Source organism: Callorhinchus milii, unplaced genomic scaffold (genome assembly GCF_018977255.1).
Source record: "Callorhinchus milii isolate IMCB2004 unplaced genomic scaffold, IMCB_Cmil_1.0 Scaffold1, whole genome shotgun sequence".
Taxonomy (NCBI): Eukaryota; Metazoa; Chordata; class Chondrichthyes; order Chimaeriformes; family Callorhinchidae; genus Callorhinchus; species Callorhinchus milii.
The window spans coordinates 37551581-37566659 of record NW_024704742.1 but is presented as its reverse complement, the minus strand read 5'-3'; the positions used below and the strand labels follow the sequence as shown (position 1 = coordinate 37566659).

At 45.8% G+C, this 15079-nt stretch overlaps 2 protein-coding genes across 4 annotated transcripts in view; one reads left to right on the top strand and one right to left on the bottom strand.

Annotated features, from left to right (window-relative positions):
• Positions 1 to 2325, bottom strand: part of sdad1 (SDA1 domain containing 1) — a 25882-nt gene extending 23557 nt beyond the window's left edge. Inside the window, exon 1 of the mRNA XM_042340247.1 lies at positions 2162 to 2325. Coding sequence (XP_042196181.1) covers positions 2162 to 2266 — 105 coding nt within the window. The 5' untranslated portion in view covers positions 2267 to 2325. The remainder of the gene's footprint in view (positions 1 to 2161) is intronic.
• The window catches only part of LOC103180861 (flavin reductase (NADPH)), a 15254-nt gene extending 175 nt beyond the window's left edge, over positions 1 to 15079 (top strand). Inside the window, exons 1-5 of one of the 3 annotated variants that reach the window (XM_042340260.1) lie at positions 2802 to 2824; positions 10140 to 10282; positions 10958 to 11159; positions 12694 to 12861; positions 14471 to 15079. In XM_042340260.1, coding sequence (XP_042196194.1) covers positions 10148 to 10282; positions 10958 to 11159; positions 12694 to 12861; positions 14471 to 14628 — 663 coding nt within the window. In that variant the 5' untranslated portion in view covers positions 2802 to 2824; positions 10140 to 10147 and the 3' untranslated portion in view covers positions 14629 to 15079. Of the gene's footprint in view, positions 1 to 2801; positions 2825 to 7064; positions 7494 to 10139; positions 10283 to 10957; positions 11160 to 12693; positions 12862 to 14470 lie in introns of those variants that run through there. The other 2 variants (XM_007896929.2, XM_042340267.1) reach the window with 2 other exon arrangements.

Genomic DNA, 15079 nt, shown 5'->3' with positions numbered 1-15079 from the left:
GTAGGATTTGGAGGGCCAAAAAAAGCCTGGATGTAAAATTAATGGAGATTTTTGGGATTCCACTCAAGAACATGAAGAGCAGAGATCAAAGGATTATGGAGAGAGAGCGGAGGGTGGCAGAGAGAGAGGAGGGTGACAGAGAGAGAGAGAGAGAGAGGAGGGTGGCAGAGAGAGAGAGCGGAGGGTGGCAGAGAGAGAGGAGGGTGGCAGAGAGAGAGAGAGAGAGAGGAGGGTGGCAGAGAGAGAGAGAGAGCGGAGGGTGGCAGAGAGAGGAGGGTGGCAGAGAGAGAGAGAGAGCGGAGGGTGGCAGAGAGAGAGAGAGAGGAGGGTGGCAGAGAGAGAGGAGGGTGGCAGAGAGAGAGAGAGCGGAGGGTGGCAGAGAGAGAGAGAGAGGAGGGTGGCAGAGAGAGAGAGAGAGCGGAGGGTGGCAGAGAGAGAGGGAGGGTGGCAGAGAGAGAGAGAGAGAGAGGGTGGCAGAGAGAGAGGAGGGTGGCAGAGAGAGAGGAGGGTGGCAGAGAGAGAGAGAGCGGAGGGTGGCAGAGAGAGAGAGAGAGAGGAGGGTGGCAGAGAGAGAGGAGGGTGGCAGAGAGAGAGAGGAGGGTGGCAGAGAGAGAGAGAGGAGGGTGGCAGAGAGAGAAAGGAGGGTGGCAGAGAGGGAGGGGGAGAGGAGGGTGGCAGAGGGAGGAGGGGGAGGGGAGGGTGGCAGAGAGGGAGGGGGGAGAGGGAGAGGGTGGCAGAGAGGGAGGGGGGAGAGGAGGAGGGGGAGAGGAGGGTGGCAGAGAGGGAGGGGGGGAGAGGGGGAGGGGGAGAGGGGAGGGGGAGAGGGTGGCAGAGAGGGAGGGGGGAGAGGGGGAGAGGGAGAGGAGGAGGGGGAGAGGGTGGCAGAGAGGGAGGGGGGAGAGGGGGAGGGGGAGAGGGTGGCAGAGAGGGAGGGGGGAGAGGGGGAGAGGAGGGGGGGAGAGGGTGGCAGAGAGGGAGGGGGGAGAGGGGGAGAGGGAGAGGGGGAGGGGAGAGGGTGGCAGAGAGGGAGGGGGGAGAGGGGGAGAGGGAGAGGAGGAGGGGGAGAGGTGGCAGAGAGGGAGGGGGGGAGAGGGGGAGGGGAGAGGGTGGCAGAGAGGGAGGGGGGGAGAGGGGGAGAGGAGGAGGGGGAGAGGGTGGCAGAGAGGGAGGGGGGGAGAGGGGGAGGGGGAGAGGGTGGCAGAGAGGGAGAGGGGGAGAGGGAGAGGGGGAGGGGGAGGGGGAGAGGGTGGCAGAGAGGGAGGGGGGGAGAGGGTGGCAGAGAGGGAGGGGGGAGAGGAGGAGGGGGAGAGGGTGGCAGAGAGGGAGGGGGGGAGAGGGGGAGGGGGAGAGGGTGGCAGAGAGGGAGGGGGGGAGAGGGTGGCAGAGAGGGGGAGGGGGAGAGGGAGAGGAGGAGGGGGAGAGGGTGGCAGAGAGGGAGAGGGGGGAGAGGGGGAGGGGGAGAGGGGGAGGGAGAGAGGGAGAGGGGAGGGTGGCAGAGAGGGAGGAGAGAGGGGGAGGGGAGGGTGGCAGAGAGGGAGGAGAGAGGGGGAGGGGAGGGTGGCAGAGAGGGAGAGGAGGGGAGGGTGGCAGAGAGGGAGAGGAGGGGAGGGTGGCAGAGAGGGAGGGGGAGGGGAGGGTGGCAGAGAGGGAGGGGGAGGGGAGGGTGGCAGAGAGGGAGGAGAGAGGGGGAGGGAGGGTGGCAGAGAGGGAGAGGAGGGGAGGGTGGCAGAGAGGGAGGGGGGAGGGGAGGGTGGCAGAGAGGGAGGAGAGAGGGGAGGGGAGGTGGCAGAGAGGGAGAGGAGGGGAGGGTGGCAGAGAGGGAGAGGAGGGGAGGGTGGCAGAGAGGGAGGGGGAGGGGAGGGTGGCAGAGAGGGAGAGGAGGGGAGGGTGGCAGAGAGGGAGGGGGAGGGGAGGGTGGCAGAGAGGGAGAGGAGGGGAGGGTGGCAGAGAGGGAGGGGGGAGGGGAGGGTGGCAGAGAGGGAGGAGAGAGGGGGAGGGAGGGTGGCAGAGAGGGAGAGGAGGGGAGGGTGGCAGAGAGGGAGAGGAGGGGAGGGTGGCAGAGAGGGAGGGGGAGGGGAGGGTGGCAGAGAGGGAGGAGAGAGGGGGAGGTGGCAGAGCGGGGGAGGGGGGAGCGCTGTGTGTGTGTGTGTGTGTGACTGACCTCCTCGCTGTAGGCCTGCGGGTCCCTCTTGAGCAGGTTCTGGAGCTGGGCGAGGCTCCCCGGCAGCCTGTTGCTGTTCCTGGCTCTGGCCGAGGCGGTTGACATGGCGACCGTCTCCCCGTGTCCGCGGCTCCTCACCACGTGCCGCCCCGCGCGGCCTCGCACCGCCGCCTGCACAACGGCAGCGCCGCGCGGACAAACGGCCGCGGGAGCGCGCGATCTCAAAACCCCATCTGTCTGTCTGTCTGTCTGCAAAGCCACAGTGGCAGCACCAGCCTTGACCACTGACAGAGCGCCCTGGGACCTTAGGAATAATAATAATAATAATAATCCTTGCATTTGATATAGCACTTTTCACGTCGGGAGGACGTCCCAAAGCGCTTCACAGAACACACTGTAAAATGAATTGACTGTATATTTGTGGACGAACGCGGCAGCCAATTGCGCACAGCAATGTCCCACAAACAGTCGTGGATTGAAAATGACCAATTTATTATTGTTTTTGGTTTTGGAGAGATTATTATTAGGCTCTGTGTGGAGTAAGGAAACTTGCCCAAGGTTTCGCCCTCTGCCTGGAATTGAACTCAGGTCTCTCGCTTGCAAAGTGAGTGCTCTAACCACTGAGCTACAGGACTCCACTAATGGCTACCGGAATGTGAACAGGTACTGGAATGTGATCAGATAACTAGATTGGCAGTACAAGTGTCTCAGTTGGTAGTACTCTCGCCTCAGAATCAGTAGATTGTGGGTTCAAGCCCCACAACGGCATTTGGAACCCACATACTGACACTGTGCTGAGGGTGTGCTGCTTATCACAGATGTCGTACTTCTGATGAGGTGTTAAACTGAGGTCCTATCTGCCTGTCCAGTGGACATTAAAGATCCCATAGTACTATTCGAAAAGAGAAGGTAGTTTCTCCTGGTGTGCTGGCCGACAATTCCCTAAATAAAATTGGTCACACACACTACGTAGGTGGTTGTGGGACATTGATGTGTGCAAATCAGTCTTGATGACACTTCTTAACCCCCTCCTGCTACCGACAGATAAGACAGATGGTCTGACAATCACTGCAAAGCGAGTGCTCTAACCACTGAGGACTCCACAAAGACGGCTCAAAGGAATACACTAGATGTAGAGTCAATGACTGCGTATGTTGTTGGCAAACATACAGCGGTAGAGCTGCAGCGCTTCTTTTTTTGACCCTTGGAATAATGACCGAGCTGACTGAAATCAGCAGAGTCCTTATTCCAAGGGTCGAAAAGACCCTTGCAACAGAAAGTTCTAATCGTTAACAACCCCCCCGCGTAAAATTGTTCACTTTATAGCTGTGTTCTGGGCATTGCAAATTTGCCGCTGCTTTCTGCCGCAAACACACAGTCACTACACTTTACCAGTAACATCCCGTGAAGGGCTTTGAGATGTTCCGGCAACCTGCGCAGACTTATTATTTATAAGTCCAGCTGAATTTATTGCCACAATTTTTTGTGTGAAAAAATATTTAATCTCTTTAGTTATTACTGTATTATTCTTCCAAATTATTCTTGAAGACAACGGGTAGGAAGCTTGCATCTCCCTTTCTGTGACTGTGCTACAAGAGATAGTTACTCAGGTGTCTCAAGCTCTCTGGAAAGCTACTCTATATGAAGGGCGCTATATAAATCCAAGTTGTTGACTCACATTCCTATTTCTCTTCCCTAAGGCTGTTTGACAACCGCTTTAGAGAAGAGAAATAGGATTGATGAGAAATTCTGCAAGTTTGAAAAGTGGGGGGAGGTGGAGTGGTGATGTGTTGGTGGAGAGAAAAAGTCCATATTTGGACACTGGAGATGTGAGAATGGATAGATATTCTGGGATATTTGCTTAATTACTTTTGAAGATATTGTTGAATGAGAAAGTGTCCAAATCCATACTACAAACAGAAAGACAGAGAGTGGGAGATAATAATAATAATAATAATCCTTGCATTTGATGTAGCGCTTTTCACGTCTTCCAGACGTCTCAAAACTCTTCACAAAATAGACTGTAAAGTGAATTGACTGTATGTTTGTGGGCGTTGTTCAGCGCCTTGGGACGTCCTCCTGACGTGAAAGGCGCTTTATAAATGGAATCTTGTTGTTGTTGTTGTTGTAATGCGGCAGCCAATTGCGCACAGCAGCGTCCCACAAACAGTCGTGGATTGAAATGACCAAGTTATCATTGTTTTTTTTGAGGGATTATTATCAGGCATATTGAGTAAGGAAACTTGCCCAAGGTTTCATCCTGCCGGGAATCGAACCCAGGTCTCTCGCTTGCAAAGTGAGTGCTCTAACCACTGAGCTACAGAACTCCATGATGAACAGCAAGCCAGCGAGCAAGAGAGGAAGTGCTGTGATTGAGAAAGAGAAAGACATGCTGGGATGCTATTTCTTCCTGTGATTCTATGATCGGATTCTTTAATAAGGAATTCCTTCGAAAACATGACACACTACAAGTTACTGGAAAAGTAACTGAAATTCTTTGTTACAGAAAATGGACAGCATCTTGGACATTTAACAGTGGTGGAGCCCAATGCCGAGTGAGGGGGAGGGTGATCTTGGCAAGGTTGAAGAGGAAGGTCTTCAGGCACCACCTGAAAATGGGGAGAGGGGGCAAGGCAAAGGGATTGAGGGAGAGAGTTCCACAGCATTGGGAAGTAGTGGCTGAAAGCATGGCCGCCGATGGTGAAAAGACCACTGCGGAGGATTACTTTAGAAGCAGAACTAGAGAATAAAACAGGAGAAAACAGAATTCGTTTATGACTATTTTAAGGAAATAATTGGAAAAGTACCTGTGAGTAAAAAAATAAGTAATTAATGACTGGAACAGGTTGCTAAAAAGAGTGCTAGAGGCCAGGACACTCATTAAAAAGTGTGATGGGAAGACGGTAGGGTTGATCTTCTGGAAGGATGAGATCAGATGGGCTGAAGGGCTTTCTTCATCAATTTAATATTGTGGTCCTGTGTGATTTTGTATATTAAAAAATCATAGAATTATACAGCACAGAAGGAGGCCATTTGGCCACAGTGTCTGTGTCGGCTCTTTGAAAAGAGCTTCCAAATCAATCCCATTCCCCTACATTCTCCCCATAGTTCTGCAAACTTGTCCTCCCTAAATAATTATCTACTTCTCTCTTAAAGGTTGTTATCGAATCAGCTTCCAACACACTTTCAGGCAATGCATGCTAGATCTGAACAACTTGCTGTGTGAAAACATTTCTCCTCCCCTCCCCTCTGTTTCTTTTAACAACTATTTTAAATCGGTGTCCTCGGGTTACTGACCTACCCACCAATGGAAATAGTTTCTCCTTGTTCATCCTATCGAATCCCCTCATAATTTTGGAAACTTCTATTAAGTCTCCTCTTAACCTTCTCTGCTCCAAGGAGAATAATCCTGGCTTCTCTAGCCTCTCCCGATAACTGAAGTCCCTCATTCCTGGTACCGTCCTGGTAAATCTTCTTTGCACCCGCTCCAATGCCTTGACATCCTTCCTAAAGTGTGGTGCCCGGAACTGAGCACAGTACTCTCGCTGAGGCCTAATCAGTATTTTATAAAGGTTCATCATAACTTCCTGACTTTGTATTCTATGCCCCTATTTATAAAGCCTAGTAACCTGTATGCTTTTTTAACAGCTTTATCTACCTGTCCTGCCACCTTCAAAAATTTACTTATATGAACACCCAGGTCTCTCTGTTCCTTCACCCCCTTTAAGATTCTACCATCAGCTTATATTGCCTCTCTTCATTCTTCCTCACAAAATGCATCACTTCATATTTCTCCACATTAAACTTCATCTGCCACGTGTCTGCCCATTTTACCAATCTGTCTATGTCCTCTTGAAGTCTGCTACTGTCTGCTACTATCCTCCTCACTGTTTACCAGTTTTCCTAGCTTAGTATCATCTGCAAACCTGGAAATTGTACTCCCTATACCCAAGTCCAGATCATTTATGTAATCCCGATACCGACCCCTGGGGTTCCCCCCAGGCAGAAAAACAACCATTCACCACCACTCTCTGCTTCATGTCTCCCAGCTGGTTCTGTATCCATGCTGCCACTGTCCCTTTAATACCGTGGGCTTCTATTTTGCTTACAAATCTCTTATGTGGCACTTTATCAAACACATTTTGAAAATCCATGTAAACTACATGGACTGCACTGTCTTCATCCACCCTCTCCGTTGCGTCAACAAAAAACTCTATCAGGTTTGTTAGACATGATTTGCCTTTAACAAATCCGTGTTGGCTGTCCTTGATTAACTCATATTTTTCTAAGTGAAAATTTATTTTGTCCCGGATTATAGTCTCCAGAAGTTTCCCCACTACAGACATTAGGGTGACTGGCCTGTAGTTCCCGGGTTTATCCTTCTGCCACTTTTTGTACAGGGGAGTAAGAGTTGCAACCCTCCAGTCGTCTGGCACCATGCCGGTGTCCAAAGAGAATTGAAAGATTGTGGCCAGAGCCTCCATTATTTTTATTCTTACTTTTTTTTAGTAAATGTATTTGTTCTGTCCCTGAACTATCTTCTCCTTGAAGGCTTCCCATTGCTCGTTAGCTGTTTTACCTGCCAATCTTTCTTTCCAGCCCACCTTGGCTAGGTCCCTTTTTAACTCACTGCGATTCACTTGGGATTTTTACTCTTGTTTGCTGTAAGCACTGTAGCCTCATTTCAGTAATGATAATCTTTACATTTGATATAGTGTCTTATTACACTGAAGCATCACAAAACGCTTAAAATAGTTTTGACTATAACATGCAGTGACTGTATATTTGTATTTAAACCTGTCAGCCAATTTGTGCACAGAAATGTCCTACAAACAGCCATTAGGTGAATGACCCTTTGTTTATTTGGACATTTATTGGCCAGGATTGTACATCTATCTATATTATATAAAACGAGCTGTCTCTGTCCAAAGCAGTGAACCTTCACTGTGCCAGACAAATGTAGGTGAGCTTGTTGCTGCATTTAAGAGAATAGAGATGCAGTGTTAAAACTACATCATTATATTTTAACATGAACTGCTGACTGAAGGTTGCAGCTTGAGTTTCAGGACATATTAGACACAGTTTCCTGGGATGGCTGTAATCCTCAGCAATTTACTCCACTGGCTGCTCTGGTATGAGGAAACAAATTGAACTTTGGGTGGGGTTAGAGTTTCCCTTTTAAGAGACACGGAAATAGCTCTGTTTAAGTAATGTGTGACATTGAAAATACTGTACACCAAATCTCCCAACACATCGCATCGCAAGCTCAATACTGTACTGACAACACCATCTTCATCTACAGCACCAGGCAGCTGCTGCTCAATAAACATAAGTAAGTAAGAATGTGTCGCAGGTATTGAACTATGTGCTTATACACGAGTATCAGTACATGTACTTTCCCATGTAAAGATTGCAGTATTTGGACTGCTGCGATCTATAGCTGTTTCGGGATAGGTCCCCAAGTAAACAAGGTTATTATTTATTGGAAGCCACAATAAATCCACACCTATCATGTATTAATGTTCTGATTTGTTGGGTGAAGAGTTAGAAATTGACAACTGCTGCTCGGTATGACCTGACCTGCCAAATGTCAATCAACTCTCACTTTTGGAATGAAAAGATTTTTGATGTAGGTACTCTTAATATAAATACAGGTCCCTTTGTTTGAATTATTGGTACTTTTTCCCGCAAATAAACACAAAAGGGACAGTTTCTTTGCACTGGTGAGTTTCGTGCACACGTAGTTCCTGGAATTTTACAGCAAATGTTTCTAAGGGTTGCAGATCCCTTTCCAACAGCTGTGCTCTTTGCTTTCTTTCCAAGGTTTGCAAGTTAGGTGGCATTGATATTTAGTTCAGATTGGCACAGCAAAATGGGTTACGAATAGCTTGGCACTTAATAGCTCCGAGACCCTACCCCGCGAGAAGGGCGCTATATAAATGCAAGTTGTTGTTGTACTGTGCTCTCCAATTGTGTTGTTGAGCATCATTGGGGATTACCTTCTATGTAAAGAGGGCAAGTTGTCTTGGGCAAGGTCTTGGGCAAGGTGCTTATCCATTTACTAGAATACTAGAGATAACTGCCAGGTTGGAGTGGCTGATGCTTTTTTATTACTAGCAATTGTGCCAAGGTACTCTCCACATGAAGAATATTGCTGACCTTGAAGGCTGGGACTGACTGTGCGACAGCAGTCAGTGTGGTCTCAATGACAGATGGTGTAATCAAAGATTTTTTTGATTCTGCAGCTGAAGCAAACTGAAGCTACAGGCTACAAGCCTCCCTACAAAGCAAGATCCTGTCAAGGTGACTGCTAAAGGAAGGAGAACTGAAACTTTAAAGCTTTAAAGTTCTTTAAAGCAGGACTAAAAGCTTCCTCGGACAAAACTAGGAACAGTCAAAAGAAGGTTACAACCACTAAAATGAGAGGTTTATTTGGGAAATGAAGTGGGATCAGTGAGTTGCATCACTTTGTAAAGGAATGCAACTAGACATGAATGCATGGTGACCTCTTCAGAATTTATAAAGTGCCTTATTAGTTACTATTGCAACTAACAAAATACTGAATCTATCCTGATGCTTTAGTTGGAAGAAAAGTCATTTTGCCAGGTGAAATTGCTCAGTCAGTTGATTATAATACATTACAGCCAGGTTCTAAGGTGTTTTATTATTGTTGTGGCTGGTTTGTTTATAATGTGTTTGGGGTGTGGATCCCATTCACTGTATATATGCACAGCCAAGTGCATATGCACTGCCCATGCACCTGCTCAGCACACAGGAAGTCATGCGGATATCATCCTGATGACTTGGAAATTGGTAACTTTATTAGGGTGGAAACTAGCTGGTGCACAGGAAGCAGGCTGGTGTCTGCACACAAACACATAGCCTCATTATAAGGCGAGTGGAGATTTGGGACGCCCCCAACTATTGCCTTATTATGAGGCTCCACCATAAAAACAACAAATAGCATTTACATGGGGAAAGGGGTAATGGGAAAGTGACTGAAGGCACAGTCAAAGAGGAAGGTCTTGAAATAATGAAGTCTTACTTATTGTGATCACTGTATTTGACATCGTACCTGTAACATTAAATTGTCTTGATCAGATGTTGGTTGACTTGCTGTGGATTTCCAACATTTTCTGTTCTATTGGGAATATATACAATACAAATTTACATTAATGGAACGCTTTTCACATTGGGAGGACATCCAAAAGTCCTTGACAGTCTTGGCTTGGCACCTGAGCTGGAGTCGAGAAGGGAAAGATGACTGAAGGAATGGTCGAAAAGAAGGTGTTGGTACAGATACCAAAACTTACCACCCATTCTGCGCTGCTCTGAGGAAGACACATTTTTGGCTAATGTCACAACAAGCATTGTGGTGGAGTTTCAGCCTGAGTTCACAGAACCTGCAACATTTTTATGAAATGTTTCCATTATCTACATCCACCATGCTTATGCCTCTCCGGGCATTTACTGAGGCTGGTAATCACATTATTGTGTTGTGGTTTGATGTTTGGTCCTACTTGAAGTTCAGGTTGAAACTACTCAAACTATTACATTTAGTCAGGTGAGAGATAGATTATAAGTCAAGCTCTAGAGCAGTGTTGTAATCCATTGCAGCTTTTCCCCAAGGAATGTGTTATTATGGGCTAACAAAATCAGTGATATAGCACAAGAACAGGCTGTTGGGCCATCATATCTATGATGGAATTTTTCTCCACGTGAGTCATCTAATCTAATCCCAGAGTCCTACTCGCTCCTTCTCCCCTTTAATATTCCTCCCTTTCAAACAGCTGTCTGATTGCCTTTTAAACAAATTCATGGACTTTTCATTTAAAGAGCAACTAATATGCGTAGGCAGATGTTTGCTTTAGTGTGAAGATTTGCAGATTGACGAGGGCAGTGTTTCACTTAAAACTACAATTTGAATTATAAATGAGATCATCCATTAACATCTCTCATAATTGCTTGATGTTTTCAGACTGAAGAATGAAGCTCTCAGTGCTTGGGGCTACAGGACAAACTGGACAGTTTCTCGTGAGACAAGCTCTGGAACAGGGCCACATGGTGACGGCAATTGTGAGAACTCCCAGCAAACTCACTGTTCAGCATGACAACCTGAAGGTACCCAATATACTGGGTTGAAAGAGATTTTCATGCACTCCACGGTGGCCAGTGCTTTGGGATGTCCTCCCATCGTGAAAGGCGCTATATCAATGTAATTTGTTTGTTTGGTGCTCACTGTACGTTGTGAGTGACTCTGTCATTGATTCACTTTGTTCAACTGGAAACATTTCAAGGCGGAGCTGGATAGATTTATGGTGAAGGAAGTGAATTGAGATAAGATTAGGTGGCACATGTGGATTAAAATACCATCATAGATATGATGGCCAAACAACATGTTCTTGTGCTGTTTCAAAACTCTTAAGTGAATTGAGGGTATTAGAGAGAGGGAGTATCTTTGGGATTGGCTGGGTGGATTGTGGTGGTCTTTTCTGGTTCTATACATTCCTGGGTTCCCCTGTAGTAATAATAATAATAATCCTTGCATTTTAAATAGCCCGTCATTATATCTTTGAGACGTCTCAAAGTGCTTCACAGAATATATTGTAAATTAAACTGACTGTATATTTTGTGGGTGAAACGCGGCAGTGTCCCACAAACAATCGTGGATTGAGTGACCACATTTTTCTTAGCCAATCGACTACCAACCAGATTCCTACTCACTGCTAGGTAAGCAGAGGCGTGAGTCTGGGTCGAATTTTTAAAGGGTTCCTTCTAAATTTGCATTTCTTGCAGGTAGTAGAAGCAAACATCTTCTCTGAAGACAGCCTTGTGGAGCACTTTAAGGAGCAGGATGCTGTCTTGTCCTGCCTTGGGTTCCCACTGAGCATATTTTCTCGAGCTACTGGATACACTGACTCAATGAAAGCTGTGGTTGTTGCCATGCGTCAAGCAAAAGTGAATCGGATGATAACAATGACATCCTGGTACACAAAGCGTGAGTCAGTCTGAGATTGACATTTGCCTTCAAAACTCTCAAATGTATTACAGCTTTTTTAAGAAAAAACATACTTCTTACTAGATACTGTTGTTTTAATCTTTAGCAAGGAATTAAAGGAATTCCAATCAATCCACAGAAAGCTCACACTTTCTGTATTGTATTGTATCGGTTTGCCGCACTTATGAAAAGCTTCCATTTGTGTGACTGAATTCCCTGATAAGCAAACCTATTGTGAAACACTGCAAATCATACTCCATTTCATCTGTGTGAATATGATTGCCATACATAGGAACATAGGACATAGGAACATAGGAATTACGACCAGGAGTAGGTCATTTGACCCCTCAAGCCTGCTCCGCCATTCAATAAGATCATGGCTGATCTTCTAACCTAACTCCACCTGCCAGCCTTATCCCCATGTCCCTTAATCCCTCTATCCTTTAGAAATCTATCAATCTCAGTCTTGAATATGTTCAAGGACTGAGCATCTACAGCCTTCTGGGGTAGAGAATTCCATAAATTCACTACCTTGCCTCAACTCTGTTTGAAAAGGCTGACCCTATTCTTAAGACTGTGATCCCTAGTTATAGATTTTCCTACCAGGAGAAATAGTCTTGCACTGTCTACTCTGTCAAGCCCCATAAGAATCGTATATGTTTCCATACGATCACCCCTAATTCTTCTATATCCTAGAGAATATAGGCCTAGTTTACTCGACCTATCCTCATAGGTCAACCCCCTCATCCAGAAACTAACTTAGTGAATCTACACTGCACAACCTCTAAAGCGAGTATGTCCTTTCTTAAATAAGGAGATCAAAACTGCACACAATATTCTAGGTGCAATCTCACCAAGGCCCTATACAGTTGCAGCAAGACTTCCCTACTTTTGAATTCTAACTCTTTGGCAATAAACGCCAACATACCATTAACCTTCCTAGTTGCTTGCTGTACCTGCACACTAACTTTTTTATGACTGGTGTACAAGGACACCCAAATCCCTCTGAACACTAACACTATTTAGTCGCTCCCCCTCTAGAAAATAATCTGCTTTTCTGTTTTTACTACCTAGGTGAATAACTTCACACGTCCCCATGTTATATTCCATCTGCCACCTTCTTGCCCACTCACCTAGCCTATCTATATCCCTTTGCAATCTTTTTGTGTCATCCTCAGAGCTTACTCTCCCACCTAGTTTAGTATCATCCACAAATTTAGATATTTTAAGTCTTATGTCCTCGTCTGGATCATTGATACAGATTGTAAATAGTTGCGGCCCTCTATACATTGTGGAGCTGTGGTTTCTGGGGTTTATATCCAGATACATTTTGGGATTGAAACAGCCAATCTTAATCCCTTACACTAGAAACTGTACAGAACAAATATTAATCCTTAGTTTCCTGGGCTTCATTCTACAGACCCCAGGTTCTGTCTGGAATCATGAGGTACTTGGGAAGATCTGCCCATGTACGAAGGTTATACTGAGGAATGTTTCAGGGTCTACAGAGTAAAAATGTTTAGTTGTTTTACAGCTGAATCTGCTCGAAAGGCTTCTTTATTTGTGCAGTACCTCGTCGTTCCCGTCATTCACAATTTATTGATCAATATGGATGAGATGGAAAATTACTTAAGTGAGCAATGTGATGACCTCAATTGGACTGCAGTAAAACCACCGGGACTTCGGAATGGACCAGCAACAGGTTAGTGGTTTTGGTCTTTTGTTCATTTTTTGGTCAGTCAGGTGTCTGACACATGAGGAAATCTAACCAAGCGAAACAGTGTTTCTTGCATCCCACTTACACATGGAAATTACCCTATTGGGTGGGTTAATATGATAATTTCCAGGTGTGTAAATTGGATGGATGGATCTATCCAGGATTAGGAAGCAGGATGTGTGTTTTGTTTGTGACCCCCTCTCTCCACATATTGCATCCACACCTTGTTTTCTATTCATGCCAATGACCTTCATAGTTTGTGATCAGACAGAGGTACATTCTGCCTTGGATAGATCTGTACATTACAAGTTTTTCATTTTCTGCCGAGAGACAAAAAATAAGAATGGAAATCAGGAATAAAAACAGAAATGTTGGAAGTAGAGATTAATATTCATTCCTGCTGCCGAATTTGCATAGCTCTTCACAAAAGGATACATTTACTGTAAAAGGCAATTAGTTATAAGTATCAAACATAACAAGGATTTGTTATGACACTGTATTCATATTCTGCTCTTTTAAGCTCTGAGATATATAAATATATTAGTGTCTGACAGACATCAATGCTGGATGAGCTTAAACTTCCTGCAGCTGAATGTTGACAGACAGAAGTCATACTCTTTGGCTCCCATCAAAGTCTTCTCTCCTGCAGTTCAGACCTCTTCATCCTACCTGATCTCTTCCTAAGACTCACCGAAACCGTGCACAACTTAGGCGTCAAGTTCGACCTCCAGCTATCCTTCGTACCCCACATCCGGTCCCTGGCCAGAACCACTTTCCTCCACCTCCGCCGCATTGCCCGTCTTCCTCTGTACCTCACTCCAAAAGCTGCCAAAACCCTTGTCCATGCCTTTCTCACCTCCCACCTCAACTAGTCAAATGCCCTACTTGCTGGTCTCCCCTGCTCCACTATTCCCAAAATTCAACTAATTCAAAACTCCATCGCCCGCATTCTCACCTGCACTAAACTCTGTACCTCCATCACCCCAGTCCTTATCAAACTCCATTGGCTTCCTGTCACAGAGCGGACCGATTTCAAGATCCTCACTCTTGTATTTAAATCTCTTCAAGCCCTGGCACCCCCCTATCTCCAACCTGCTCTCTCCCTACACTACTACCCTCTATCTCTGCTCAACTGTCTCCAGCCTCCTCCTTGTTCACCAGACCTTCCGCCCCACCATCAGCGGCGGTGCTTTCAGCCACTATGTCCTGAAGCTGTGGAACTCTCTCCCCTTTGCTTTCCCCCTCTCTCCCCACTTTCAGGTCGTGCTTGAAGATCTTCCTCTTCAACCGTGCCTACGCTTACCTTCCGCATCCCCCTGGCTTGGCTCCGTCTCACTGTTAAGGGCTCCAAGATGCCATCCGGCTTGAAGGGCGCTATATGCAAGTTGTTGTTGTTATAGTGTACAAATAAATATGCTACAAAGCCTGAACACATAGGCTGGGTTTGCCAGGAATCCTCTGGTTTTCTTGATTCTTAATTCCAAATGTATCTGTCTTATTTTCCATTTCATCTAGCTAATGTTATTGAATAGTTTGAGGTTAAAAAGCAAAACGTTAGTTCTCATTTACTCTTTTTTAAATTTTATTTTAATAGATAAAGAAATCTTAACCAATGATGGGTACTTTGTTCCTGGTCCTGATGGAAATCCATTGGGAGATTCTGTATCCCGAGGTGATGTCGCTCGCTTTATGCTTTCACTTCTTAATGGAGATTTGTGGATGAAGAAGGCTGTGGCCATGACAACCAAATGAGAGTTAAATTCTTGCACTACAGTGGAATTGTGTTTTCTACTGTTATAAACTACACATTTCTCAATATATTCAACAACAACAACAACAGCTTGCATTTATTCACTGCCTTTCATATCAGGGGCACATTTCAAAATGCTTCACAGCATGTAAAGTGATGTGAATGAATATTTAATCACGAACATGGTAGCCAGTTTGCTCATAGCAATGCTCCACAAACAACCACGACTAATTTTAACTTGGGGATTGTGGGCCAGAGGATTACATTATACTATGCATCCAGTTCAGTTGATGGATTATAGATTATTATATTTTGTGTATTCAGGCAAGACTCTTTTTAAATTGTGCCTCGTTCCATTACCTAGATTGATTGTTAAAACATAAATATGTCTGTAATGTTTACCTTTTTCTATGCAATGTTCACTGGGATATCCAATAAAAATTGATGAACATT